Below are 27,392 nucleotides of genomic sequence, written 5' to 3'. Positions count from 1 at the left end.
GGCCCCGCGCCCGGCCCGCTCTGCAGCCCGCTGCAGGCTGCGCTGCCCCGGGGCTCCTTCCTGCTGTACCCAACAATAAAAGCAGTTTTGCGGTTCTACACGCTGCCGTACTCTTTCTCGCACACACCGCGCCCCACGGCCCCTCCAGCTCGGCCCTTCTGGTTGGGGCCTCACGGGCTTGTGCCCGGCAGGGTTCAGGCAGCAGCCCTGTCCTCTCACTGGTGCCTGCCAGGGGCACGCCTGCTGTTGTCACAACCAGCAGCCTCTCAGGGTTGCCAATTAATCCCTAGGGTGGGGAGGTCAAAAAAAATCACACTGGTTAGGAACCACTGAGCATCACTGACTTCCACTGGTGAGAAACAGACTGAGTCTCCCAAAATGTGCAGTCTTATGTGTATCAGATATACACAGTTTAACAACATGAGGTGGGGTGTGCTTGCAAAAAATATTTCCACCTTGTAGGGGATTAAAAAAATATTTCCACCAATTTTATGTAGAGTGCTTTAGGTTGTGAATCATTCCTGTTATCTGACCTTACTAATAATCAGAAAACGCCAAACTGTTAAAAAGGAACTGTTACAAACCTTTCAAATTTGGCAAAACGAAAATAATCCCAAGTGCTGGTAAAGGGGCATGTAGTTGGAAACCCCAGGTAGTGCTGTAAAAGCAAATAGTCTGGCCACTCTGCGGCAGCATCTGGGAAGTGTCTCCTAGAGGAAAGGGTGACTATCAGAAATTTTTGTGCACACAGACATCAGTGAGTGTGTTCTTTGTAGTACTCCTCATCATAGCAGAGATCAGGAACAACCTAAATGTCCATCAGTAGGGGAATGGATAAAGAAAGTTGGGAATACTATTCTACAGATTAAAGGAAAATTTTAATTCCAAGGTTTCTAAAGTACAGCAAGTCAGGCCAGATAATTCTAGATTATGTGGATACTCTGCACAGTAGGATGTCAGCAAGCTTGGCTTCTGCTCACGAGTTATCATTAGTACTACCTCCACTTGTGACCATCAAAAATGTCCCAGGCCTCACCAAATATCCCCTGACGGACAAAAATCACACACACACGCACACACACGTGCAAACCACTGATCTAGAACTGCCTATTTTTAAGTAAAACTACACATCTTAAAGTATACCAACAAGTGAAAAAGATAGTATGTGGAATATTATGTGTATCACATGCCATCTACATGAATTAACAAACACAATACACTATTCTGAGCATAATAGAAGAGGCCGAAACCAGGTGCTGTGTCATTTAGAATCTTCAGCCTGCACTGTTCTTTCCATCTAAACCCTCTTCACATGACTCCAGGCATGCCTTTCACGGTAATCTCCATCAGAGAGAGTCAAAGAATACAACTATAAGTAAAGCAAATTCCCTTTCTCATGGAGCTTGCTTTCCACAGGGGTGGAGACAGAAAATAGACAAGTAAATGAGGAAGAGTCCTATAAAGGAAAATAAAACAGTAGAGGGATGCAGACAGTTCCATCAACACACCTGTGCCCCAGTTGCTGTCCTCTGTCCCCATTCCCATGGAACTACATGACTCTTTATCATGAATTCAAGTTCAGTAAGTCCCCAACTTACAAACGAGTTCTGTTCTGGGAGAAGTGTTTGTAAATCAGATTACAAATTGCTGTAATCTGTAATTCGTTCATAAGCCAACAAAGTGACTTACATAGTACACATGTGAAAGTTCACAATTTAAATGTTTGTAAAGTTGGGGACTTACTGTTCTGTGAATTTATCCAATGCCACTAGCACATGTAATTGGGGAAAACCAAAAGTTGCCTCCGGACAGTTCCACACATCTTTGGGAGTGGGAAAATCTCACTAAATCAAGCACACAGAAATCTCTCTGTATTAGCTTAGTGACACTTTGTAAATCTAAATCTTTTTCCAAATTAAATACACACACACACACACACAAGCACAGGAACAAAGTAGTTATTTTTTTCCCCCTTTTTTCTAGTACCAGGAATCAAACTCAAGACCTTGTGCTTGCCGGGCAGGCACTGTGCCGCTGAGCTAAATCTCCAGCCCCCAAAGTAGTTATTTTAAAAGTTATCTGGGTACAATAAAATTATCTCAAGATAAAAACTGGGCAATGTTAAAAACAGTTCTCACTAACTTCATTGATAAAGAGATAACAGATACATACTTAAAAAATAAGAAAAACTTGTATTCAAGTGCAAAATATTGGCACCCATCAGCAGAAGGATGGTCTTAATAATTACTTTAAATGTCTAAAAGTTAGCTTTGGTACATACTCAAATGTAGACAGTGTGTAATAGAAAGCCTCTCACTGTCTTAGAGTCCTAAGAAGCACTATGTCAACCAGGTGTAGTGATGCAGGCCTATAATCCCAGCTACTCAGAAAGCTGAGGCAGAATTACAAGAGAGAGACCAGAGACAAACACACACATACATACATACACACACACACACACACACAGACCCTTCTTGTCTCTTGCCATATAATGTCCTGTACCACATTGGGACATTGTCAACAAGAAGGCCATCACCAGATGTGGGGCCTTATCCTTAGACCTCTAGAATTGTAAGCTAAAATAAACCTCTTTTCTTTATAGAGCAGCTACCTCTGGTATTTCATTACAGTAACACAAAAAAAGACTAACAGAAAAGTGAATAGCTTTAGCTGCTGGTACATTCCTGAACAGAAGAATATTTGGTATCCTTTCAGCACAATGATCTTGCCCAAAGTTACAACTCCTCTAATATTTTAAGCAAACAAAAAAGTAACTCAATTTTCCACAAATGTTAGTCAGACAAATATAATTGAAGAGATGTGTTTGTATTTTGGTTAAAGCCAGTCAAAAACCTAGGTTTTAATAAGTCCATTTCTTAAAGTAGCAAGGTTATGGAAAGGAGCCAGAGGAAGACATGCCCTGCTCTGAAGATAGACACAAAGCAAAGATAGTACTTGAAAGTGGAGACGTAACTGTAGTCTGGGACTTACCACTTGATTGGATGATGATCTGAGAAAGTAACTGATGTCACCGGCTACTGAAAATCAACAATTAGGAGCTACTTGTTACTATAGCCATGGAGCTACTGTTACTATAGCCACCACATGCCATGTTATTGGTGGCAGCAGACTACCATGAAAAAAGAGGCAATTGGGGGTGCTGTGTCACTACACACAGGCTCTGGTTTAAGAGCCAGGAAGTTAAGCATACTTTATTCAGGCATAAATGTTTACTAAGAGTTAATCTTGATTAGGCAGTATGGTTAGGGCTGGTTAGGAAGAGATCCCACTAGTAAGGCAGATACCACAGACATTCCCATAATGCCAAGAAGAAAGATACTAAGACCCTTAAAAACGAAGGACAGTGTTTGGAGCCCACCAGAACATTAAAATCCAAAGTGGAAGCAAATGACTCTCAAAATGTCAGAATTTGTACACAGTTCCAGGTCTCATCTGAGAGTAACCCAGGACATGAGGAGAACAAACGGCGCTGAGATTTCATGTAGTTTGTTCAAAGTCTTTGGCAGGAGGGTCTGCTCTGTTTTAAACTCCCTGGTTTCCTAGTAAAGAACACTCTGTTTAATTTTATCAGGTGTAGCTCACCAGGGAGACTCTCAAATAATCTGTAATAACACCTGCAATACAAAAGACCTTTCTGAGCTATGGGACATGAGGACAAGGTCCAAGTTTGTCCTCTGTTGGGAACTCCTTTACTCCTAAAGAGAGGCCCATAGGGGCCTTTAATGATTGTGAAATGAATGGATGAATAAATAAGCTTACTGTACCATTGTTTCTGAAATTCTCCCCGAAAGACCCTGTAAACAAACTAAATGGAGCAAGGGCTGCAATAAGAAATAAGGAAGGGCAGGAGGGAGAAAGATTATTGCTGAAATTTCCCCTACTCAGACACAAATACAGTACTCTGAGCTGCACTGTAACACAAAAACCAAAGTGAAATAAGAATTAAAAATATGCTGTATGTGGGGTTGCCAAAGGAAAGTGAAAGTGGAGAGGAACAGTGCTGAAAAGGAAATGACATGAAGAATAATTTTGGAGGGGCTGGGGATTTAGCTCAGCGGCAAAGCACCTGCCTGGCAAGCGCAAGGTCATGAGTTCGGTTCCCGGTACCGGAGAAAAAACCAAAAAAAAAAAAAAAGAATAATTTTGGAAAGTTTAGTAGTAAATTTATTAAGGAATCAAATGATATCAGATCCTTCCAATTATAGATTATGTACAAGTGTAACTTCTCCGTGGTCTTTCTTCCAAATATGACTATACTGAATGTTTGCCAAGATTTTAACAGGATAGAAAGCTAATCAACCATCAAGTACTTATTGAGCTAAATGTGTCCTTCTAAAAGTGTGTTTGGGGGCTGGGGATATAGCTCAGTGGTAGAGTGTATGCTTAGTATGCAGAAGACTCTGGGTTGAATCTCCAGCACCAAAAACAATAATGTGTTTTGATGTAATAAATAAATTAAAATGTAATTAGCATAAAGTACACATCCAACATTTTCAAGACTTTCAATATGGATGGATCTGATGGAAATACTTGAGTTCCCATTAATCATCATTTCAACCAAAACTTTTTACCAATATATTAACACATACCCAAGTGGCTTCTTCAAGCAACTCACTAAAAAGAAGTAAAAACTGTCCCTTCTATCCCTTCAAGTGTGGAAGCCCTAATCTGAAGGTAATTCTCTAAGAACAATTTCGCATCAATGAGGCCAGCCAAGGCCAACGGTATCCAAGGGTTGGTAAGAATCAAGCTCTTGTTTCTGGAAATCAGAAAAACTAAATGGGAGCTTGACTGCTGTTTTACAAGCACAAGACCATTAATCCCCTTACCTTACTGTGGATACAAGAGCATGTTGTTCCTTTTCAGATCATAAGACTTATCCATGAATAATTAAGCACCAGAAGAAATCCATTACATGCCCTATGCTATTTCACTTAGAAAGACAAAGCCATGCCTGAGTTATAAGTTTACCTCTGTTAAACATAAAAAAATGATCTAAAAGCCAAAACTTGAGTAAACTAGGTGGATAAATTTCTCAGTTTATCTGAGAAACAGAGTAAACTTTAAACTTAGATCATAACTTCCTTAGAAGTTATTTAGAATAAGTCTTGTGAAACTGTTTTCGTAAGCTTGCCCTAAATTATATTGCAAATAATTGAAAATACTGTTGCCATCTTCAGTCCAACTCTCAAGGAAAGCTCAAGTAACCTAATCTAAACAAATCGGAACACTTTGTGGCCTGGTTTATGCCTCATTTTAATCTCAGTGCCCAGTACACAGAGAGCTTTCAGTGGAGGTTACTGAACTCTGAAGATCTGGCCTCGTGGACCGCAATGAAGGAAGAAGAATGCATGTCCCACACCACTGTCTTGGGCCACTCTGTCAGCGCTTTCCTCCACAGCATCCGCAGCATGTAGATGGCTCAGCCTTCCTCTCACTTCCAGCTCCCATAGCACCCGGCCAGTCTGACCAGGACGGCCTTCCGGCCTCTCACACGCAGCTGCTCTCCTTCCAGCACCGCTGGCCCAAGCAGGGGCCCTGCCGGTGGGCTCCAGCCCTTCCCCTCCTCACTGCCCTGCCACCCCGCGACCTTCCCCTCCCCCACGCTTCCTTCTTGCTCATTTACAAGTGGGAAGGGGACATGGGGATCAGATGCATAAGAAAAGGCGAAGTTTCTGTCGCTGGCTAAGCTCCTTGCGGCTGCCCCTTGCTGTCAGTGGTCCTGCTGGGCATGGTGGGCATGCAGATGCTCTCTGTTCAGTGCTCCTGCGGAGCCCTCGGGGACCCCTTGGGACGCCCCTGCACCGCACGTTCCCGACGTGGCTGCTGCGCTCTGACCAACCTCTTCCATCCCCTCGGCTCTCCCTCTAGCGGTACAGCTCCAGCCTTGTCCACTGCCTTGCCCTGCAGTTGGTTCTCAGCCCAACAGGCAGTGACTCCATCCAGCTCCCCTGGGAAGCCTCCTCTTGGTCCTGGAAATACATGCAGGTGCAGACTGCTGAGAGCTGACCTCTCACCTCCACAGCAGGAGGCTCAAGCCACCCTTCCACCTGTGCACTTTTCCAGCTAAGAGCTTAGCACCAGAGGCTGGCACCCCAGTACATCCACAGTGCCTGCAGACACCATCCCAGACTCTACAACGCCAGCTGCTGCTATTCTGGCAGCAACTTGAGGGGATGCTGAGAATACCCGAGAGTTGGAGAACATCCAGCCAGGAAATAAGATGCCAGTCTCCCCTCTACTACACAGCTCCCCGCTTGATGGGGGGGGATGTTGATCTTTGCGTGGTGTAAGGTAGCCAGGCAAACAAACAAGGCAATCACTCAAAACATATCCTTGCTGAAAAAACAAACAAACAAAAAAACCCACATCCTTGCTGGGTGTAGTGGCACAGGCCTATAATCCCAGTACTCAGGAGGCTGAGGCAGGAGGATCATTTCAAGTTCGAGGTCAGCTTGGGCTACAAAGTGAGCTCAAGGCCAGCCTGAACTGCAGAGCAAGACCTTCCCTCAAAAAAAAAAAAAAAAAAAAAAAAAAACACATCCTCTCTGGTATGGAATCTGCAACTCATCCAAGTAATCTACATGGACCCAACTGTCCACACCCCAACTGGCTGCACACGCACAGGAAGCCATTCTGGTCCCTGCCCTGGGGGACTTTAAGGAGTGAGAATGCCACAGCCCTCTCTGCTGCCTCACACCCTCTGCCTCTCTGACCCTCTTAGAGAGACCCTGGCTTCTCTTCCACTGCCTGGCTGGGGTGACGGTGCCCTGAGCAGATCAGCTCTGCAGCAAGTCCAACACGGACTCAGTCAAGGCCTCTCTGTAGAAATCACCTTCTCTTTCTTAGCTAGTCAAGGTCATGCTGCAAGAATGTGCTAGGGGTAGGTTTCCAAGCGTCAAGAGGCATCCTCATCTGCATGCCTGGTGGTCATCAAACCTGATATGGGAGATATTATAGGAAGGACTGGGTGGAAGGTGGGATAAAAATGAAAAGTATGTATCACTCTCTCTTTTTTTTGTTGTTTTTTTGTCTTTTTGAGACAGGGTCTCCATATGCAGTTCAGGCTGGCCTTGAGCTCATTTTGTAGCCCAGGTTGGCCTCGAACTTGCAAGGATCTTCCTGCCTCAGCCTCCCAAGTGCTGGCATTACAGGCATGCACCACCACACCCGGCTGTATCACTCCCTTAATTAGTTGAATATCTTTCTTTTTAGTTCAATTTGTTTTATTTTTTTGTGCTAAACAGCATCTTCAAAGTCTTCTGCAATAGTCGAGAATAATCAACAAGGGAGAAAACAGCAAAAACAGTCAATGTCCAAGATTTAGACCTGGAAGCCACCCTAGGAAGGATATTTATCACATCCAGACTTCACTCTGTACACATGGCAACAAGAGAGCTTTATAGTGAAAAGGTTTTAAAACTGACCCACTTGCCAAGTTCCTGCTGCCTTCCATTGATCCACCATACTAGAAAGAGGCAGCTTCTCCGCAAAGTGACTTTCAATCTTATCTTGCACTACGTGCTGCCCTTTCCTATAGAAGAAGTTAGTTCATGTAGAAACACAGCCTCCTTTATGGTCATGTGTTTAGAATCCATCCCAGCATGAGACTATCCTAAACATATCTTAAACACTGTCTTAAACATATCTTTCTACCATTCATCTCTCTGACAGCAGCACTGCCGAGGCTCATACTGCTTGAGCCTTTACAGCAAAATACTTACTGACCCCTGATCTAGTTTTGTACTTTCTGATATTTATAACTAGTAATAAAAGCTTCTATAGGATGCCTAATTCCAAGTAAAACACCTTTCAAATAAACTAGATCAGATATACATAGACTTTTCCAATACTTCAGGTTTAGGAGGATAACATTCCAGAAATGAATTCCTCAAAATTAATCTGAAATGTTACCTATTTAATTAAAGTTTTCCTAAGAATGAAAACATTTGGGGCTGGGGATTTAGCTCAGCGGCAAAAGTGCCTGCCTGGCAAGCACAAGGTCGTGAGTTCGGTTCCCGGTACCGGAGAAAAACCAAAAAAAAAAAAAAAAAAAAAGAATGAAAACATTTGATTTAAAATAATCATGTCAAGTGAAATGTAGGTGCTTAGAAGAAGTAACAGTGTCATGAATAGAGCAATGTATAAAATCTAGTTACAAGAAGAGCTAGTAGAAAACATGAAGACAGCGTTTGAGTTAGCCATGGAAGACAAATTGCTTTTTTTCTTTTTCAGTTTTTTGTAATATGATCACTGAATTTTTATTGAAAAAAGTTAGAAACAGTTGTTGAAAGAGTGCTATAGTTTACTCCCATAAAGTAAAAGTAAACGTATTTTTTTCTAACTACATTTATAAAACAGGAAAGGACAAACTTTTACCTTACCGTATATATTCTTTTAATTTTTTGAATCACGTAACTATATTATGCACAAAAATACATATATTATGTGTTTACTTTGCTTCATCAAATTCCACTCTTCTGTTTTATTCTTTATATTTATAGCCCATACCTCAGATACCTCAAGTTGGAGGAAAGCCAATAGCAGCAATTCTCTTCACTAGGCTCTGGATCATTGTAGAATTCTGACTAAAGAATGAGGCAAATAGGAGACCAAAGCAAAAGGGTAGGATGTGGCTTTAACCACAGGCACATTTTCTTCTTCTTTTAGAAAATCCTGAAATCAAATCAATTCCCCCCTACTGTCTCAGGTAGAGCTGAACTGAGGCAGGTAGCACTAAGTGCTGGTGCTTTAACACCTCCTCTGATGTGTCTAAGTGTTCTTGAGCTGTCAGCCAGCAAGTACTGCCTTAGACGTGTGTGTGGCACCCAGGTGACAGGCCTGGTTCGATAATTAGCTGGGAACTGGCATCCTGGAGGACGCCTGGTGGAGGCTGGGGGAAGGTCAAGCTAGCTCCGAAAGAGAAAGGAACTCACACTCAGGTTAACCTCCCAGCTCACCCATCAGAGAAGTCATTCAGCTCTCAAGGGGAGGCAGGCGAACTGAGCAGAGCGACCAGGAGTGTTACCCTAACCACAAACCGAGAAGGCAGGAAGCCCCATAAACAGAGAAGTTTCCTTCAGAACACAAAAACTGTGAAACTACAAAAACTTATACCAAGTGCTTTTAAGAAAACGAGGTGCTATGGTAGATACCAATTGTGGAGGAAATCTATCATAGTATTTATTTCCAGAACAAGAGTAGAGTTCTTTATTATCTCTCTCTGCAAGAAAAATATGTACAAAATGGAAATCCAGAAAGTTGAAGGCATATTACTGCAATTTGGAGTTTATTTCCCCATCACCCCTGAGCAAAGAGCATTTCTGAACATGATACCACATAAGCTGTAAGCTGAGCTACAGTACAAACATTTTTTGAATGTTCCATAAAAATGTGGGTCTCGTAAAAATTGATGAATAAATTATTTTCAAGATCAAGGTTTGAAATAATGCACTGTCTCAAATAATATTGCAAGTAATCAGATTTTTCACTGTTTGCTTACTCTGTTGTTTCTCTGTTGGGAACTTTTCTCATGGAGAAAGCCACCATTGCTCTGAAGAGATATTCTTCATTTGTATCCCAGACATACTGAAAGAGAAGGAAAAGAGAAAATGTAAGACCATGGGGTAAAAAATGGTACACTAGGTAGTGAACTCACTCATCTCCAATCCCTTCCCTTCCCTTCCCTTCCCTTCCCTTCTCTTTTCTCTCTCCTTCTCTCTTTCTCTGCCTCTCTCTCCCTCTCTCTCCCTTCCCTCCCTTCCTCCCTCTCTCCTTTCTCACAATGAAAACTGGAGACCCCGGTAAATCAACTCTCATCATGTCTTGGGTAGCATTTCTTGGGCATTCTGTAATTCAAGGTTTGGTGTGCGTCCTGTTGTAATGTCAGTAGCCATGTGGTACATATTAGTTGTACCTATTCGACATCAGTTCAGATTCCTTGGTCCCTCACTTCAATAATACATGCTTCAGGACCCTAAATGCCCTAGCTCACCTTGCTTTTTGCATTCATCTAAAGACACTCCAACAGTAGCTAACCCCTTATTTTTCATGAGTAAGCAAACATAACGGAGGAAGTCACAAAACAAGTTTTGTAGTTGGTTTAACCCTAAATGTACCATGACCTACCCCAAATTGCCAGGGAATCCCTTAGGTTTTTCCATCAATTTTTTTTCTCTCATGGGTCACATGAGTATTCCAAGTCTCCTACAGTCCCCTCAAGTCACACTGCTTTTCTTCAACACTCACACTCACTAGATGCTTTTCCTTTAGAATTTATAGATTCATCTCAAGACATTGATTTCAATTCCCTCAGTCTCCTGATACCAAGATATTGAACTTCTTCCACAGACACAATCCTATGCATCTCCTCCCCTGGAATACTACGCTTGTTATTTCTCTCCCATCAATGGCTATTCCCTTCACCTTTTTTAAGAAAGCCTCCACTCTGCCCTTCTCAGAACCGAAACAGTACCAATTTCCCCTCCCTCTCTTCTGTGTATTCTAATCTACCTCAGCCTGTCTACCTCCTGTTAGCTATGATCAAGTTTTTCTCATTTAAACCACAGCAAGCTGGGTGCAGTGGCACACGTCTGTAATCCCAGTATTCTGGGAGGCTGAGGCAGGTGGATTGCAAGTTCAAGCTCAGCCTAGGCAACTTAGCGTAACTCTGTTTAAAATTTTAAACAGAGGGGCTGGGGATTTAGCTCAGCGGCAAAGCGCCTGCCTGGCAAGCGTAAGGTCGTGAGTTCGGTTCCCGGTACCGGAGAAAAACCAAAAAAAAAAAAAAGAAAAATTTTAAACAGAATGTGAGGGCTGGAAATGTCAGTGCAAAGGCCCTGGGTTCAGTTCCCAAAACCACTAAATAAATAACTTCACTTAATCTTTCTTTCATCCACCCGCTGCTGTCTTTCTACTCTTCATAGCCAAAATTCTTAAGAATTGTCCATACTTGTGTTTCCACCTACTCCACATATTCACCACCCATTTCACTCCTTCAAATATGTGCTTTCCAACTCTACCACCCTAGAAAAACAGCTCTCTGTAAAGTTGCCATTGACTGCCCCACTGCTTAACACAGTGAGCAGTTTTCAGTCTATATCTTCCTTGGCCTGTAAACAACATTTGATGCTCTTGAACTCTTCTTCATTTTGAAACAAAAGTCCCTGAAACAGCTCACATACTCCCTCGCCCATTCCCTTTCTCTCCTAGCTTATCACATGTCATACTCCTCCTACTGCCCCAATTCCAAATACCTCAGCCTTCTTTCCATCCTTTACACTTACCAAGCTCCTTCCTGTAATAAGCCTTGGCGTATCTCTCTGCCTTTCCTTCTTTGGTCCCCTGGTTCACTTACCAAGGCCTTCCTATAACATTCTCAACACTGCACATGTATGTTTGGCTTGTTGAGCATTCAATCAATAACTGATTCTCTTGGTACTGTGAGTTCCATGGGGCAAGGACAATCCTGCTATTAGCTGCCACTGCATGCCCACTATCCAGCATGGTACCTGCTATGAGGCTCCTGGAATGAGAAACCCAACATACTCATAAAAAGAGTATGGATTGTACAGTCAGACAGCCTGGGTTCTGTCCTTACCCGTACTACTCACTGGGTTAAGATGTTGACAGGGTCATTAACTCCTTTGGACCTCAATTTTCTCACCTATCCAATGGGAATAGGTGCACCTGTACTATCGTCCTCCAAAAGCTGTTGTAAAGGCTAAATGGGCTGGTAGAAGCAAAGTGCTTAGAAGGTTAGAAAGTAAATTCAGTTCTCAGTAAATGCTGGCAGTTACAAGAACTATTATTACTCATCAAGTGAATAATAAAATGATAATGCTAATGGATTGGCCCGCAAACTGAATATCCCTAAATTCCTTTAGCATTCTCTTCTGTTTTTGTTTTGTTTTGTTTTTGGCTTCTAGTCTGAGTCATCTTAATATCACCTACTGGGAGGAAAAATCTGGAACCCACACCAGGAAACTAAAACTAGAATTAGACAATACTTTTGAATTTTATAGTCTTTATTGTTCTTACATCCACATGGGCTCTATGAGAATTTCAGAACTTCTATTTCATAAGCATGTGTTTCATATTGTCACATTCTTAACTGGAAAGAATTCAAACTTTATGTTAGGTCCAGAGATAGAAGTTTTTAAATTATTTGGTGAAACACAAAACTTCACATATCTGGGCATGGTGGTGAACACCTGGAATCCCAGCACTCAGGAGGCTGAGGCAGGAGGATCATTGTGAGTTCGAGACCAGCTTGGGCTACAAAGTGAGCTCAAAGCCATCCTGAACTGCATAGCGAGACCCTGTCTCACAAAGACAAAAGAAAAAAAAACTTCAGATAATATTTTCAAGCATACACTACAGGGTAAGTACTTTAGGACAATCCATTTCAATAACAATTTCTATTTTATGATGTTTCCTTTACTTTAGGAAAAGATTAGACTTACAGTCTTTAGAAATAATGTATGCAAGATTAAGATTACCGTGCAGACAGGTCAATTATTTTTTTAATTTCATTTTAAAGAGAAAAGAACAAAAACAAAATAACAAAAACAAAACAACACAAAAACAATAAAAACAATACAGAATAGAGAGGTCAATTATTAAAGTAAAATGTTATTACAAAGAAAATTTAAAATGAATATGTAGATGCTTCACTTACTGCTTTATCTCCAAGAGCTGTTCTGATACTAAGCCTCACTTTAAAGGCATTTTCTGCATCTGCCAGAAAGAAAAAAGGAAGAGCAGTATATGACGATAAAGAACCTGATGAACCCAGTATATGATGATAAAGCCTGATACTTAACGCAACTCAGATCAACAGAACAGAAAACTAGTTAAACTAGCCCCCAAACTCTTGAAAGTTTAAAAGAAATCATCTTATTTTAAATTTTTCTTTCAAACTCATAAAGCAGTCACAGGCTCCACTTTGAAGCCACAGCATGTCTGCAGATAAAGAAAAATAGAAGTCTTTCACTGGATGACTTTGTCAGAGATTTAAAAGCGTAATCTATTTTTAAGTTGCAAGGCTACATACCTGGTTGACAGAGTTCAGCACGAACAGCAGTCACTAGGAAAAAGAACAGCCACAACATTCTTTCAGAGTGGAAATCACAAGGCAAACTGAGAAAAAAAAAAATCCACCCTTCACTTAAAGCTGCCTTAACCATTCTGAGAGCCGGATTAGAATATCAGCGAAATCGGTGAGCCACCATCTAAAAGGTTTAATAATTAACACCCATCACTTGGGTTAATACTTCCAAAGAAGCAGACCATTTCCTGTCAGTTATTTACAAAGATGTGTTTGGAAAACAGAAATAGAGCCTTGTTTTCAAAAAACTCTGCCTCAAAAGAATGCTTCCTCTGTTGACAAAATCTGAAGCGCCCCACCCCCCACCCCTTCTGCAGTTGTCTGGTTAGGCGCCCCACAGAAACAATCTGGAAAGAATTGAGGCCCCTCTGGAGGTTTCCTTGGCAAAAACTTTCCACCTTTTCAGGCCAGCCCACTTGGTTCGGAGGCGATCTCAATCGGGTAGCGAATGTCACTCCTTGCTACCTCTGGTGAACAAAGGATGCACCTCCCAGAAAGGCCTCGCCCGACTGTGCCACAGCAGGTGGTGCTGGGGACGTGCCGTCTCTGGTCTCTGCTACCCAACGCGGGAGCCATAAGTGACAGCGGCACTTGAAATGGGGCTGGTGGCACAGAGGGCGTGAATGTCTTGTTCAAGGTCATTTAACTGAGGTGAAGCCACCACATGGGGCTAGTGACTGCTTGGGTCAGGGCAGCTGTACGCAGTGACTGACAGCCACCTGCCGTGAGCTGCGTTCCCCGGATTATTCCTCGACTCCTCACACCTCGCAGTGATCACAAACCATCAGACACTGCAGGGCCCGAGGGTCTGGTGTTGAAGTCATGGGCAGCAATGGCAGGCGTGGGCTGGGCGACCCTTTACACACTGGGGCGCGATCTCCCCCACACTGAGCTGCACTGCGCCTCTCTGGGCCTCCTAGGTCAAAACTGAAATTGCAAGAAAACCTCAGAGGTGCTCTGAGGATGGAGACAAGGAGTGAAAAAGGCTCCCCTGGTGGGCATCCCGCTGAAGCCAGGAGAAGCCCCCAGCACGTTTCCCTCTGCCATGCCGCCTCTCCCTCAGCGCAGCCCCCAAAGGCCTTGCAAATCACGGGCGGAAGGTTTACACTGAGCGACCCCAAGGGCGAACAGGAGAGTTGGATCTTTAAAGCAACAGTGAGGAAAATATCCACACCATCAGCTCTGTGGCACCTTGAGGCACATCCACACGCCCCGCGCTCCTAGTAAAGGTGCAGTTTCGTTAGAGGTGACCCACTCGTGCTGGCTCAGTCCGCCTGAGGAGCCTTTTCTCATCTCCTTTTCCCTGGCCACCAGGGCGCTGGGTCAGGAAAAGCTGGACCCCAGGGAGAGACAGCCAAGCCCACCCAGCCATTCTAGCAGTTTCACTCTTAGATGCAATGGAAATTTCCTGAGGGGAAGAGCTCACTTAGCTACCCCCTGAAGAAATGCCAGACTGGATGAAGTTATCTTGGGAAAGAAAAGTCAATACACGTAGAGCTAGGGACTGTAACAGAGCATGTTGTTTACACCCACCAAACCCATATTAGAGACAAAGAAATCTGATTAAACTTTTCTTTAGTCTTGCAATTCATAAAAGTGACAAATTTCTTCATATACTCTTAATCATTTATGTGGCTAGAATGGAAGACAGTAAAATACTGAGTTTTAGTCAATGTAAACCATTAAAAGAGAACAAAACTTTCAACTTGGATTTTTCAACGTTTGTTCTCTCATTTTAAAATGATTTTTTAAAAAAGAATGATAGAAGTTTTGTATAGAAAATACAGAGAAACAAAAGGAGAAGTGCAGAAAACACACATATATCACCAGCATGGTTTACTAATGATGATATAGTTTAATCAGTGGAATAAAACTTCCTTAGCTTTGGGTTTTCTTGTATGTTCTTGTATGAGGTTGTTGTTCTACCTCCTTATATTGATACTATCGGAACATGTAATGGTGGAAATTATCTTGGACTTTTGTCTTCCTTTCTCTAATGGGAATGCTGCTATATCATAGAATCTGGTGAGCTGTTCTAAAATGATGTGTCATATGCAAAACTATCCTTTAATTTCTAATCACCAAAAATTATTTTTATCAGTAACTGACCATATAGTTTATGATCTGCCTTTTTATTATCTATACTTATGATCAAAGGGTTTCGACCATTTGGTGCATTGTATCACCAAATTTCTTTACATTGGTTCAACACTTAAGCTGCCCTTTTAAATTTATCATTAGACTGTTGCTGAAATTAACTATTAGCTTTTAGTCTAGGAGTGTTTAAACTTAGTTTCATAGAAGAATATCATGTAGGTTCCTGTTGAAGTGCTGATTTTAGAAGGGTAGGCTAGGGATGTAGCTCAGTGGCACACGGCCTGCCTGGCAAACATGGGGTCCTGAGTTCGAGTCCTGATGCCAAAAAGGAAAAAAAGAAGGGGCTTTCTTCTCTAGCCCTTATATTATCATTTTCAAAATGATATAAAAAGATTTTTAACACTGTCTATGTTTAGAAATACTTATAATGCATAAAAATAAAGAATCTAAACAAATGCATGTTGTAAAGAAGTTTTTTGAAAACTTCATTCCTTATATTATCATTTATTTCATGCTTTAAACTTTTTCTGAGTCCATTTTGACTATTGATAATTTCCAAGAAGTTATTTATTTTGTTAAATATTCTAGTATTTTCATTGAATTTCTGAAATATAGCCCACAAAGTATCTACATTTGTTGCTATGTTCTCTTTACGTTTTCTAGTATGGATATTAACTTTCTCATTTTCCACTAAACTTGACAGAGGTTTACTTATTTGTACAGTAGTTTAGTCAAAGAACAAGGTCATGGATGTAGTGTAAATTCTATTCTTTCTGTTTCTCATTCATCAGTCTTTGATACATGTGTTAAGTCCTTACTCTTGCACTCATTATATCTGGTTTCTTGTTTTCCTATTCAAATGAAAATCTTTAATGTTTATGCTGATGCAATATCTGAGTGCTTATCATCAAAGTGTACAGTAAAAAATAAAAAGGCAGCTCAAGAAATCAGTGTTTCAAAGAAAGCACTTTTTAAAATGTTTATACTGAAGAACATTTAATTATACTGTAAAATAAATGCAGCACTGTAAGATAAACAAAGACTACTGTGTATGGAGTTTAGGCCTCCCCCCGACACACATGCTGCAACCATCTTTAACCTGCTGAACCTAGTCTCAATGGGTATGGATTTTTTCCCTTTTCTCTTTCTCTTTCTATTCAGTTACATTTCAGGCTGTTCAGCAGATACCTGTGAGTCTGGGGATTCAAATCGCTGGTGAGGTGAAAATTTGTTCTCTGTTTCCTCAGTTTTCCAGGAGCTTTTCTCCATAAGATGATTTCCTGCTGCTTGAAGTACCTTCTGTCTTCCTCATCGACAAGCACTAGGTTCAAAAAGTACCTTACTGAGAATTTTTTTTGATTTGTTATTTTTATATCTCTCAAGTCGAGTAATAGGTTCATTTATTTTTTACTTTTCCTTAGTCAATAATTGTAATATCTAAGGTTGTAAATTTTCCTTAGAGTATTGCCTGGCCATATGACATGGGACATACAGATATGGAGTAATCTCATTCTTATTTTCTAAATAGTTCACAATTACAGTTTTCATTTTTCCTATGTCCCCATAATTACCTACAAAAGTGTGTCCTGCAACAAAAGAAACAGCAGACAGGAACAGGACCATCCATAATACAGGCTTTTATAGGTTCTGCTAAGGGAATAAAAAGATAAAAGTTCAAATGATATATATGACACTGCCAACAAGTTGACTTCAAATTGACCTCTAAAATACTAAAAAGAAATTCATTGTTAAGTAATTTATGGAGATCTCAAGAAAATTGATGGGAAAAAGAACTAGCTTGTCTTCATTGTCTTCCACTTCAAAATTTGCAGAAATCTAATGTTTTGATACACAGATTTTAAGTTGTAAATTTCCATGGAACTCGTATCTGTGTAACTTGCTTCATAAATTGCTCATTTCAGCAATTTCACACATAGGGGTTTAATAACTAACTTATTAGTAACTGTGAAATAACAACAAATAAAGCAGTTTCAATCATTCTGATATGTTACTATTGATTTCAAAACGTTCAAGTTTAGAGAGCAGAAATTAAACGTTTAGATTACTGTTGCCATGAGCAACAAAAAATGGGCATCCAGTCTCTGAAACAGGAAAAAGAAATTGATTTCTCTGTGTTTTTCATACTCCACAACACTACTGAAAAGCAGTTTCTAGGCACATAACTATTGATCCTCTGCTCTGGGGCAAATAAAATATGAGATCCCATGAAATAAAAAAGTGTTATTCTTTTGATTCATAGGAGATGCTTTTTAAAGTTCACCAAAAGTGTAAAGGCGTGTGGGGATACATAGGCTTCACTGGCAATATCAAGACACAGTTTTGATCATCACCCATGGTGCAGAAGAGAGGCCTTACTGATATCAGATGGATGAAGGCCAGGGATGCTACTGTCTCATACACTTCAGAAACATCATTCAGGCCTGTACTTCATAACATTTTTCTCCTTGTTGTTGGATTAATGGAAACAATCCACACAGTGAACAGGAGATAGAAGGGAACCAGATGTATATGGGATATATGTGTATGTATTAAGCATAGTTAGATTGTAACATATTGTGTTCTATACACTGCAATTACTATTAAAATACGCTGACTTATCCTTTTATTAAGATGGCTAATGAAAAAGTAATCTCCTGGTTATTAGAGCTCTCGGTGCACATGGGTGGCCAGGTTACTAGCCCATGGTTAGGAAGCAGCACAGTGGAAATACCCTACCATAGGATGCCCTTCCTATCTCCATGGTCCTTCTTCTACTGCGCACGGAGCAGTTTCTATTAGAGTATTCGAACTCCAACGCTGACATAAGAAAAGTCAAATTCTTTGTCCTCTAAGATTTGAACCTAACTTGGCTTTCACACGTAGCTACACTAATACTCCCTCCTCCATCCTCTGCGCTCTTCTCCCAGCTAGGCCAGGCAAGCTGATGATGTTTTACCTCTGTTCTTTGTGTGTTTCACGATTTCCTCAATTTAAATCCTGTGAGCTTTCATTTACCTTTAAACATGCGGGCCATTATGCCAAGCCTATTTTATTACTAACTCTTTTGAGAAATTTCTCTTTTGCTTTTGTTGTACAGTTTTATCGTTGACTTGTCTAATCCACTAATTCTCCTCCTGTGTTCCTATAGCATTTTATTCACATTTGTACATCCACATATTGTTGACATAATTTATTTTGTGCCCTACAATATTGTAATTTTCTAGATGACAGTGTATGTTTGATTCACTTTTGCATTTCTCATGGCCCATGAATATTTCACAGTTTAAGAAAATGAAACTAATTTGAACCATAAACTGGAATTCTAGTAAGTTTGAGACTCTGGAGATGAAGTGCAGTACTATGCAGTTCACTGCAATGTTATTTTTCACATTCCTAGCCAGAGAAAAACAGCTCCCAGTATCCTGGATAAACAAGGTTCCCTGGGCTTTGGAATGTTTTTGTTTCCATCCCCCTACCTCATGTCCTTTTTAAAATGAAAAAAAAATCAGATGACGCTAGGATATTCACAAAGCTCATCAAATTTTGTAGGTTAATCAATACCCATAACCATTATGAACTCTGTCTTATTATTCACAGATTAACATTTTTGTTTTTTAGAGAAAGTTAATCACTACTGCTTACAAATAAAAATTAATTCTGATAAACTAGGTAAATGTAATTCTGCCAACTTTTTACACCCAAGGTAAAAATTTAAAGGACTGTTTTTTAAACAGGACATAAGAATGTCTGTGTGTTTTGGGCATGAGACCAATATTTTATAATGAATCTCATGTAATGAAAGACTTCACTGACAATTCTTCCTACATACCGTATTTATCTGTTTCCACCACTGCTCAGGTATGTTAAAACAAAAATTATGGGAGGCCATTGTTTTTGACTCCGTTCCTACACTAGTTCCAACAACACACACCAAACCAAAATGGATCACTCATGCTAAATGCCACATGATCAACCTGAAAGTTTAGAGAGCACACAGATCCCCAAACAGATCAGTTTTCTCTGAAAACAGCCTATTTTATTTACTTTAATTAGCATACCTAAAAAGGCCTTCTGTTTTCATCCTTACAAAGAGTAACCTAAAGGAACTTGACGCCAACCAACCAGTATTTTTTGTTTTTCTGATTTTTTATTTCCATCTTACAGAACCCACTGTTCTGCTGTAGCCCAGTGGGATGGAGGCTTCCCTAATTCATGAATCACAAATAAAAATCAATTAGATTTATAACTAAAGTTATAACTTTGTCTCTGGACAATTCTTGACTTTTCTCATGGTTTTGGCAAGTCATAATTTTTGTTCTTGGCTAAAATTATTGCAGCCATTTTCTATGGGTAATATTTTACCCATCCTTAATTATCGATTTTGCTGCCTACTGGGGGATCACCAAATCCCGGTTAGCCCTGTCTATAGGTGCTTTCTTTGGTCAGCCCCTGCAAAGGAGTGGCGATAGGGGCATTGGGCCTTGTAAGTGGTACGATATATGTTATTTGCATAAGAGAATTTTAAATTATCTTCATTCCGGTTGATTTAAAGGACATAAATTAATAAGTATCTCAGCATTTACAGCAATAATGATCTTGAGCCATCTGAATTTCATCAGAAGTCTTTATAATGAGAATGTTTTTGTGGGCTCCATAAAGGTGCACACAATACCCCTATTACAAGTCAGAGATGCTAGATATATTGTTGTTTGCACTCACCTGCCCTATGGCCACAACAGACATTATTAATCTATTACATAACTTTTTTCTTCTCAACATGAACTCAGCCACAAAAGTTCCCAACTCATTTATCCAGCTAGCTAATATGAAGGGTCACAGGTGACAGTAGGTTGAAACTTATTTGCCATCACCTAACCACTACGTTGAATTAAGCCAGATCATTGGGGAGTCTGGGTACTCATCTCAACTGCAAAGTTTGGGTGGTTCAAAAAAACCAATTTAATAAACTGTGCTTTGGGCCGGGGATATAGCTCAGCAGCACAAGCGCCTGCCTAGCAAGTGCAAGGTCCTCAGTTCGATTCCCGGTACCAAAACAACAACAAAAAATACACTGTGCTTTGTGATTGTGGCAAGTTTACATTAAGGGGATCCACTGAACACTTATTTCCCTTTTAACTCATAGCATCGTCATAGTGACGAAATGGAACTTTTCTCAGAACAAAAGATTAGGAAAAACTATACTCAAAAACAGAATCCTAGCTGTTTTTCATCAACTCTGTAAAGCCTTAAATAATTGTCATTTCCTCTTCCTATGACCATTTAAAAGCTCAGAGGCAAATCTATTGCTCAACTTCAATTACTGTTCTGGATCTGATGGTGTGCAATTGGCAATTGTTCTCATTCAATGAATTTTGCCCTTTGGTTCTCTCAACAATTTCTATTTATACAGTGTTGTCTATATTTTGGTAAGTTGCTCTAGATCCTTCCTGGAAGAAGTGAAGTATAACTAATACTATAATAATCCAAGAAGTGACTTACACAAGGTATACTTAATCCTATTTCCTGTGAATCTATTTTTTCAGGCAAAAAATGGCACTTGAAACATTTTATATAAATGAGATGAAGTTTGCAGGGCCAAGGTGATTTTAATAAAAAAATTTTTTTGAAAATTGTTCTTGGGGGCTGAGGATTTAGCTCAGCAGCAAAGCGCCTGCCTGGCAAGCGCAAGGTCGTGAGTTCGGTTCCCGGTACCGGAGAAAAACCAAAAAAAAAAAAAAAAAAAAAAAATTGTTCTTTACTCTGTGTGTAGTTCAGCAATGTGAACCCCATACACATATCCCATCTTCCAGGCAAAAATGGATGGAAGGTGGACGAGAAGGGAACTCGTATTTTCTATGTGATTATAAAATCTTGACTGCTGGCATATGTAGAATTACATATAACAAATCTTATTGCGACCAACGGAAAAACTGCAGCCCTGTATCCAAGTGAAAAGGGCAACGAAGATTTACTGAGAATGTACTGTGTAAGGGATTGTGGTTAAGTACTATGAACGTGCTTTCTTTGTTTGTTGCCCCCAAACACTCCTAATAGTCGGATTACCAGACCAGCACTTACCAAGTCCTTTTCCACCTATCAACTCCCTTACCACATGTCTTTAACTTTCTCCTCCTTTCTTGTCCCCATCCAAATTCAAGTCGGGGAACTTCAGGCTGTAAGCTTCTTGAGCGTTGTGTTGACACGGGAACACTGTACTGTACTCGACTGACTGGCGAATAAAAAGCGTCCTTCCTCCAGGAATGCCCATTCAAGGATTTCGGGGGAGGGGGAAGCTGGTAATAACTTCCTCGCTTTTTTCTTGTGGATCCAGATCTGTAAATGATGTAAACAGAGTAGCATCTGAATAGGAAGTTGCAAGCAGCGGTGCCTAGAAAAAGTCATCTAGAGCACAGCGGGAAGTAGGAGTGTGCTTACCTCCCGCGTGTGCTAGCATCTAAAGTATGCGGAGCGGCAGGAAGGGTCATGGGTCCCGCTGGCTCTCTAGGTCGGGCTAGAGGACATGAAATCTAACTAAAACATCCTCCAGTTCTGTTTCCTTCCCGGTTACTGCTTATCGAGTGATGATGTTTAGAGCTGGGAGAAACATGAAGAAAGTCATTTTTTAGGAGATCAGGAATCCGCAGGCTCGTTTCACTATAAATGCTGCTGAAGTCTACCTCTGGGACTTCGGCGGTTTTCTTAAGAAACTTGTCCATTTCGTAGGAAGGGAAACGGGTCCTGGCACGTGAAGCATGGGTACAGCAGAACCGAAAGTGGGTGGCCTGGGAACTTTGGGCACTGCAGTAAATGCGCGTGCGCGGGATTAGACAGACCAATGCAAACCCTACAAGCGTGGCAGTAGGCTGGAGTATCCTATGATCGACATGGACCGAGGGGTGGGGAATGCAAAACGAAAGGGATATGACGTAAGCCAGCGGGACACGGCCAGCGTGGGAACTGCCTAGCTAGTGAAAAGGGCCGGCTGCAGGGTCCAAAGGAAGAGGCGTGGCTTAGGGGAATTGTAGCGGCTCTTGGAGGGGGTGGCAAAAGGGCGAATTCGCGGAAGGGGCTGTTCCAGGTGAAGGGCAAGTTTCTAGACTGGAGAACAGGCGTAGAGGATCCAGGGAGGAACTTGTGGCGGGTAGGATGAGTGAACTGGTGATCGCAGGTATGTGAAACTAGCTACGTGGGACGTGGGCTAGGCGGAGCGTGGAGGCGTGGCCATAGGGGGAAGTGGGCCGGTGACTAAGGAAGACGGGACAAAGGTCAGCGGAACGCAGAGGCGTGCCCTGAACTTTGGGGTGCGGCCCGTGCGTGTAGGCGTGGCCTCACCGCGCTCCTACGTGATAAAAATGGTGGGGGACACGAAAGGCAAAGGCAAATTACGAGCAGGCGTCTGGCCGCGGAGTGGGTATCGTGGTCGCTATAGATATGTATCGGGGTAGAAAACAGGTGCGGACCCTGGCGGAGGCAGGGAAAACGGCAAGTACGGTCTCGGGTACCGGAAGCTTGTCTAGGGCGGGACTTCCGGCTTTCTGGGGAACGGAGGCCGAACGGGGCCTTAAGCTGAATAGCGAACCGTTTTTGGGCGCGAGAGGCGTGGCAAAGCATAAGGGGGCGTGTCCAAAATGGCTGCGTTCCAGAACCTCGATTCCCGAGAACAAGCGACAGTGTTCCGGCTCGGGTAAGAGCAGGTGACGATGTGGAGTTTGAGCAATAGGGGAGTGTACTCTACCTGAAAGGACAGAGCATACCCCATCCCCATACACAGGACCACGCTCCACGATGGGTCCGGGATTTGGGGAAGCTGACCGCCTCGCTGAGCAGGGCCGGGGTCTTGGCGGGTTTTCTCTGTGCAGTGGGAGTGGGAGGGGGTCGGCGAGAATAGCCCCTGCCCCCCCTGTCCTTCTTTCTCCCCTGGAAGGATCACCCCATTTTAAAGGTAGAACAATTGTTCCAGAGACTTAGGGAGTAAGGAGATTGCAATTCCAGAAACTGAGGTACCGCAAACTGTGACTCCCTCTGGTGTGGATTACTGATCCCTACCCCACCCCCCAGCTGTGCCGGGGTAAATGGACAGAATTAGAGCCACCAGCAGGATAGGGAATCACAGCACACTTGTGTCCTGTGGACAGATCTTCATTCTTTTACTTTTGCGCTCTGCTCCAGAGCTGGAGGAGAGTAACCTCCAGAATATAAATACTCTTATTGGTGGCTGAGATTTTCTGGGGTATTCAGTGTTACATGCTGTTCTGAGGCTTCTGGAACGTGTTACTATTGATATCAGCGTAATTGACGTTTAGTTTTGCTGGAAAACCTTGAGGGGGTTAACAGAGATGTGCGCACCTTAATTTGGTTAAAATTTGTTCTCTGCCAGCCACTGAGAACGACATTCCTGTGTGCTGCTTCTGCTGTCTTTACCGATAATCTGTCTTTCTCCACTCTGCTATTTAGAAGTCTTACTGGAAAATAGAAAACAGCCAGAAACCTCTGGTGAGAAAAGAAGCCCTGCACATCTCAAAGCAGTTCCTTCACAGCCGGAATGGGAATCCACAGTGAGCCAATGTTCACCCTCTCTTCTGGGACCTGGTGAGAAGCTGCATTATTTTTTAGTGTTTTGAAAGGTTTCCTCCTTTTAAATTGCCACCTGGGCTGAAATTCACCAAAAGGCCAAAAGCAACAAGGAAACCATTTTCTGTGCCTGTGCACGCCCATCCTGTTCTCCCTAGAGCTAGGCTAAAGGGTGTCATTGCATAAAATTGGAAGGCAATAAGAGTTGAGTACATTGTGAGTGATAATGAACAGTAGGGAAATGAGGGAGGGATGAGCATTGCATTTCATTGGCCACACTGGGACAGTTAGTTGCATCACAACTGAGTTACAAGTATTTGGAAACGGTTGGCAACCCCAAACTGGTTGGGATCATTCCTTCAGAGAAGTGAGTTGAAGGTGGAAGCTAAGCTTTCTTAAATGACAACATAATCTCTAATTTAGGCTTCAGGGACTTGCAAATGGCTGGCTTCCTTTTGAAGTCTGGTGAGAAAATGAATGGTCAGTGTGATAACAATCAAGTAGTTTTTCAATGTAATTGTAATCTTTTATCAGTACTTTTTTGCTGCCTTTTGCCTAAGTATAAAAAGGGTGAGGGGTGTAGCTCAGTGCAAAGACAACCAGTTCAGTCCCCAATACTGCAAAAACAAAAAGACTTTCAGAATCTTTTTATTCGCACATGTTTAAGTCTGAAAATCAGCAGATAAGAAGCATGTCAGTAAAGTGCAAGGTATACATAAATAATCAGTGATAGCAAAGAATGGATAGCACCATGGATAGCACCAAAACTTTAGTTCTCATAGGAACCATCTAGCCACAGATTGATCATTGTTAAAATGGAGAACTGGAAATACAGGTGATTTGTTGTATTATTTTTGCTGTATTGAAAGTTTTCACTAATAAAGGAGAAAAAAGATTGTATATTCAGATAACTCATACCTGTTGGTTTTGGAACTTGCTCAGTGAATTCAGGTAGTGAACATATTTAGAAATTAGGTGCTCTTAATTAATCTGACTCCAGCTACTGTTATGATAATGTATGGAAAGTTCATGAGCGGGGGCTGGGGATTTAGCTCAGCGGCAAAAGCGCCTGCCTGGCAAGCGCAAGGTCGTGAGTTCGGTTCCCGGTACCGGAGAAAAACCAAAAAAAAAAAAAGAAAGTTCATGAGCAGTCTGCCTTTTAGCACATTCACAGTGGGGCTGTAATTTGTGTGTCTAGCTGCCAGCTGGCTCTAAACCACCAGTGGTACATGCATGACTGGTACAAGCCACCAGATGGGACAGTCATGCATGTACCATTGGTGGTTCAAGCCAATGAGAGCGTGTTAAATCCTGAGCCACAATTTTACATGGCTTTATAACAAGGGAATTTCTCATCTCAGACATTTTGATATATACCTGTAAAGAAAGAGGGGCTGGGGATTTAGCTCAGCGGCACAGCGCCTGCCTGGCAAGCAAAAGGTCATGAGTTCAATTCCTAGTACCGGAAAAAAACCAAAAAACAAAAACAAAAAACAAAAACAAAGAAAGTATATATAAGCACATATAAAATTGAAAAAGTGGGGCTGGGGATTTAGCTCAGCGGCAAAAGTGCCTGCCTGGCAAGCGCAAGGTCGTGAGTTCAGTTCCCGGTACCGGAGAAAAACCAAAAAAAAAAAAAAAAAAAAAAAACAACAAAAAAAATAAATAAAATTGAAAAAGTGATTTCAACTGGTTTCAGAATTTCTAATGCCTTTTAGGTATCACTGCTGGTTATGAGATGAATTATTCCCCCCCACCCCCACCCCTCATGTACTTAAATCTTAAGTCCTAGTATCTTAGAATATGACTTTACTTTTTTTCTTTTAGAGTATAACTTTTTAAGATCAGATCTTTACAGACATAATGAAGTTAACATCAGATCATTTGGATAGTCCCCAGTCCAGTATGACTGGTGCCCTTAAAGGGGAAAGCTAGACACAGACACGGTGAGAATGCGTGGTGAAGGCTGCAGATAACACTGCCACAAGCCAGGGAACTACCAAACACAATATGTAAGGTTCCGTAGAAAAACAGAACCAGTGGGGTGGGGGAATATAGAGAGATTTATTTTAAGGAATTAACTCCTATGGGCGAGAAGGCTGGTGAATCTTAAACTCACAGTGCAGGCCTACGTACTAGAAACCTGGAGAAAAGTTAGTGTTGCAGCTCATGTACAGAGGCAGCTCAAAGTGAAACTAGCTCTTCTTCCAGGGACCTCAGTCTTCATTTAGCCTTTCAACTGATTGGATGAGGCCCAACCACATGGAGAATAATCCGCTTTACTCAGAGTCTCCGGATTTAAATGTTAATCTCGGGCAGTGTGATGGCGCATCCCTATAATCCCAGCACTCAGCACTTGGGAGGCTGAGGCAGGAGGATGGCGGCAAATTCAAAGCCATCCTAGGCCACTTAGTGAGTTCAGGACCAGCCTGAACTGCCTAGTGACTTCCTGTCTCAGAAAAAGAAAAGAAATGTTAGTCTCATCTAAGGTATAGCTTGACAGTGCTGTTTAGACTGGTACTTGATCAAATATCTAGGTTCTGTGGCCTAAGTTGACACACAGAATTAACCATCCAAGCAGAGGCATGCGGAGCAGGTCCTTTGTAGCCCTCAAAAGGAACCTGCCAGTGACTTGGAGCTCAGACTTCAAGCTTGCAGAACGGTGAGACTTTAAATTTATGTTGTCTAAGCTAACCAATCTATGATACTTTACTACAAGTGAATACACTAGACCAAGGACCCCAAGTAGGAAATCGGCCTCCATGGAGTTCGCTGTCTTCCTACCAGTCCCTTTCAACGTGCTGGCAGCACGTCCCTGCCCCTGTAGTTCAGAGTAGAAGTTAGCAAAGCGATGCATATACACAGTGCCCTGTTGTGCTTCATTTTACAGTATGCAGAGGTGATTTCCTCTCCTTAGACCTAAGCGTTACCTTCTCCTGTAGCTCCGAGGGAGCAGGGTGAAAGCAGCGATACAGAGATGAGCCAGTGCCTAGCGGGGGTATACATGAAGAGGGGGAGCATGAAATTACCATGTTTGCCTCGTTGCTGCACATCGCTGAGGGTCATGGTGGGGTTTTTTTTTGTAGCTTACCCTCTTCACAGGGTGGTGTGAAGAAAGTTCATGTCTGTAGGCGAAATGTGTTAGTGCCCCTACACTTCTGTGCTGTCTCGTTTGCCACTCCACTCCCTACCCCAGCACGGCCACACTCCTTTTCACGGCAGAAGGCAGAACCTGAGGAGGCATGGACACCCTGCTGTGAACTGGTTTGTTCTGTTTGCTTCGCTGTGCCAGGTACCTTACAGGAGGCTCCTGAGAAGAGATTTCGTACTGCAAGATGGACTTCAAACTCTGTTGATCTTTGCATCACAGTACCTAACAGAGGTGCTGGAGCCAAGGAAAAGACAAGAAATACTAAGATGAAAATGAGTTCTGACGGGTTCCCATCTCTGATCCTGACTTAGGTGCATCATCAGGTAGGTTCCTCTTTGAGATCAGGCAATACTTCCCATTTTACAAGGACAGATGTAAGACCCTAACCCTAAAGGCTAAGCTCCCACCTCAGGGTGTGAAGGTGCTAATCTAAATGTGGTCCTA

The 27,392-nt window shown here is 42.0% G+C and overlaps 1 protein-coding gene across 5 annotated transcripts in view; it reads right to left on the bottom strand.

The window, feature by feature from the left end:
• Window positions 1–22,009, bottom strand: part of Tmem27 (transmembrane protein 27) — a 47,569-nt gene extending 25,560 nt beyond the window's left edge. The window contains exons 1-6 of one of the 5 annotated variants that reach the window (XM_013507008.1): window positions 21,662–22,008; window positions 21,336–21,586; window positions 16,415–16,547; window positions 13,076–13,161; window positions 12,701–12,759; window positions 9,524–9,609 (exon numbers count right to left, since the gene is read on the bottom strand). In XM_013507008.1, coding sequence (XP_013362462.1) covers window positions 9,524–9,609; window positions 12,701–12,759; window positions 13,076–13,161; window positions 16,415–16,547; window positions 21,336–21,586; window positions 21,662–21,711 — 665 coding nt within the window. In that variant the 5' untranslated portion in view covers window positions 21,712–22,008. Of the gene's footprint in view, window positions 1–9,523; window positions 9,610–12,700; window positions 12,760–13,075; window positions 13,162–16,414; window positions 16,548–16,797; window positions 16,877–21,304; window positions 21,587–21,661 lie in introns of those variants that run through there. The other 4 variants (XM_005409161.2, XM_013507009.1, XM_013507010.1 and 1 more) reach the window with 4 other exon arrangements.
• Between the last annotated feature and the right edge of the window lie 5,383 nt (window positions 22,010–27,392).

The sequence above is a fragment of the Chinchilla lanigera genome, unplaced genomic scaffold (genome assembly GCF_000276665.1).
Source record: "Chinchilla lanigera isolate Chin_1 unplaced genomic scaffold, ChiLan1.0 scaffold00118, whole genome shotgun sequence".
Taxonomy (NCBI): Eukaryota; Metazoa; Chordata; class Mammalia; order Rodentia; family Chinchillidae; genus Chinchilla; species Chinchilla lanigera.
The sequence above is the reverse complement of the archived record's forward strand: the minus strand, read 5'-3'. Positions and strand labels throughout refer to the sequence as shown.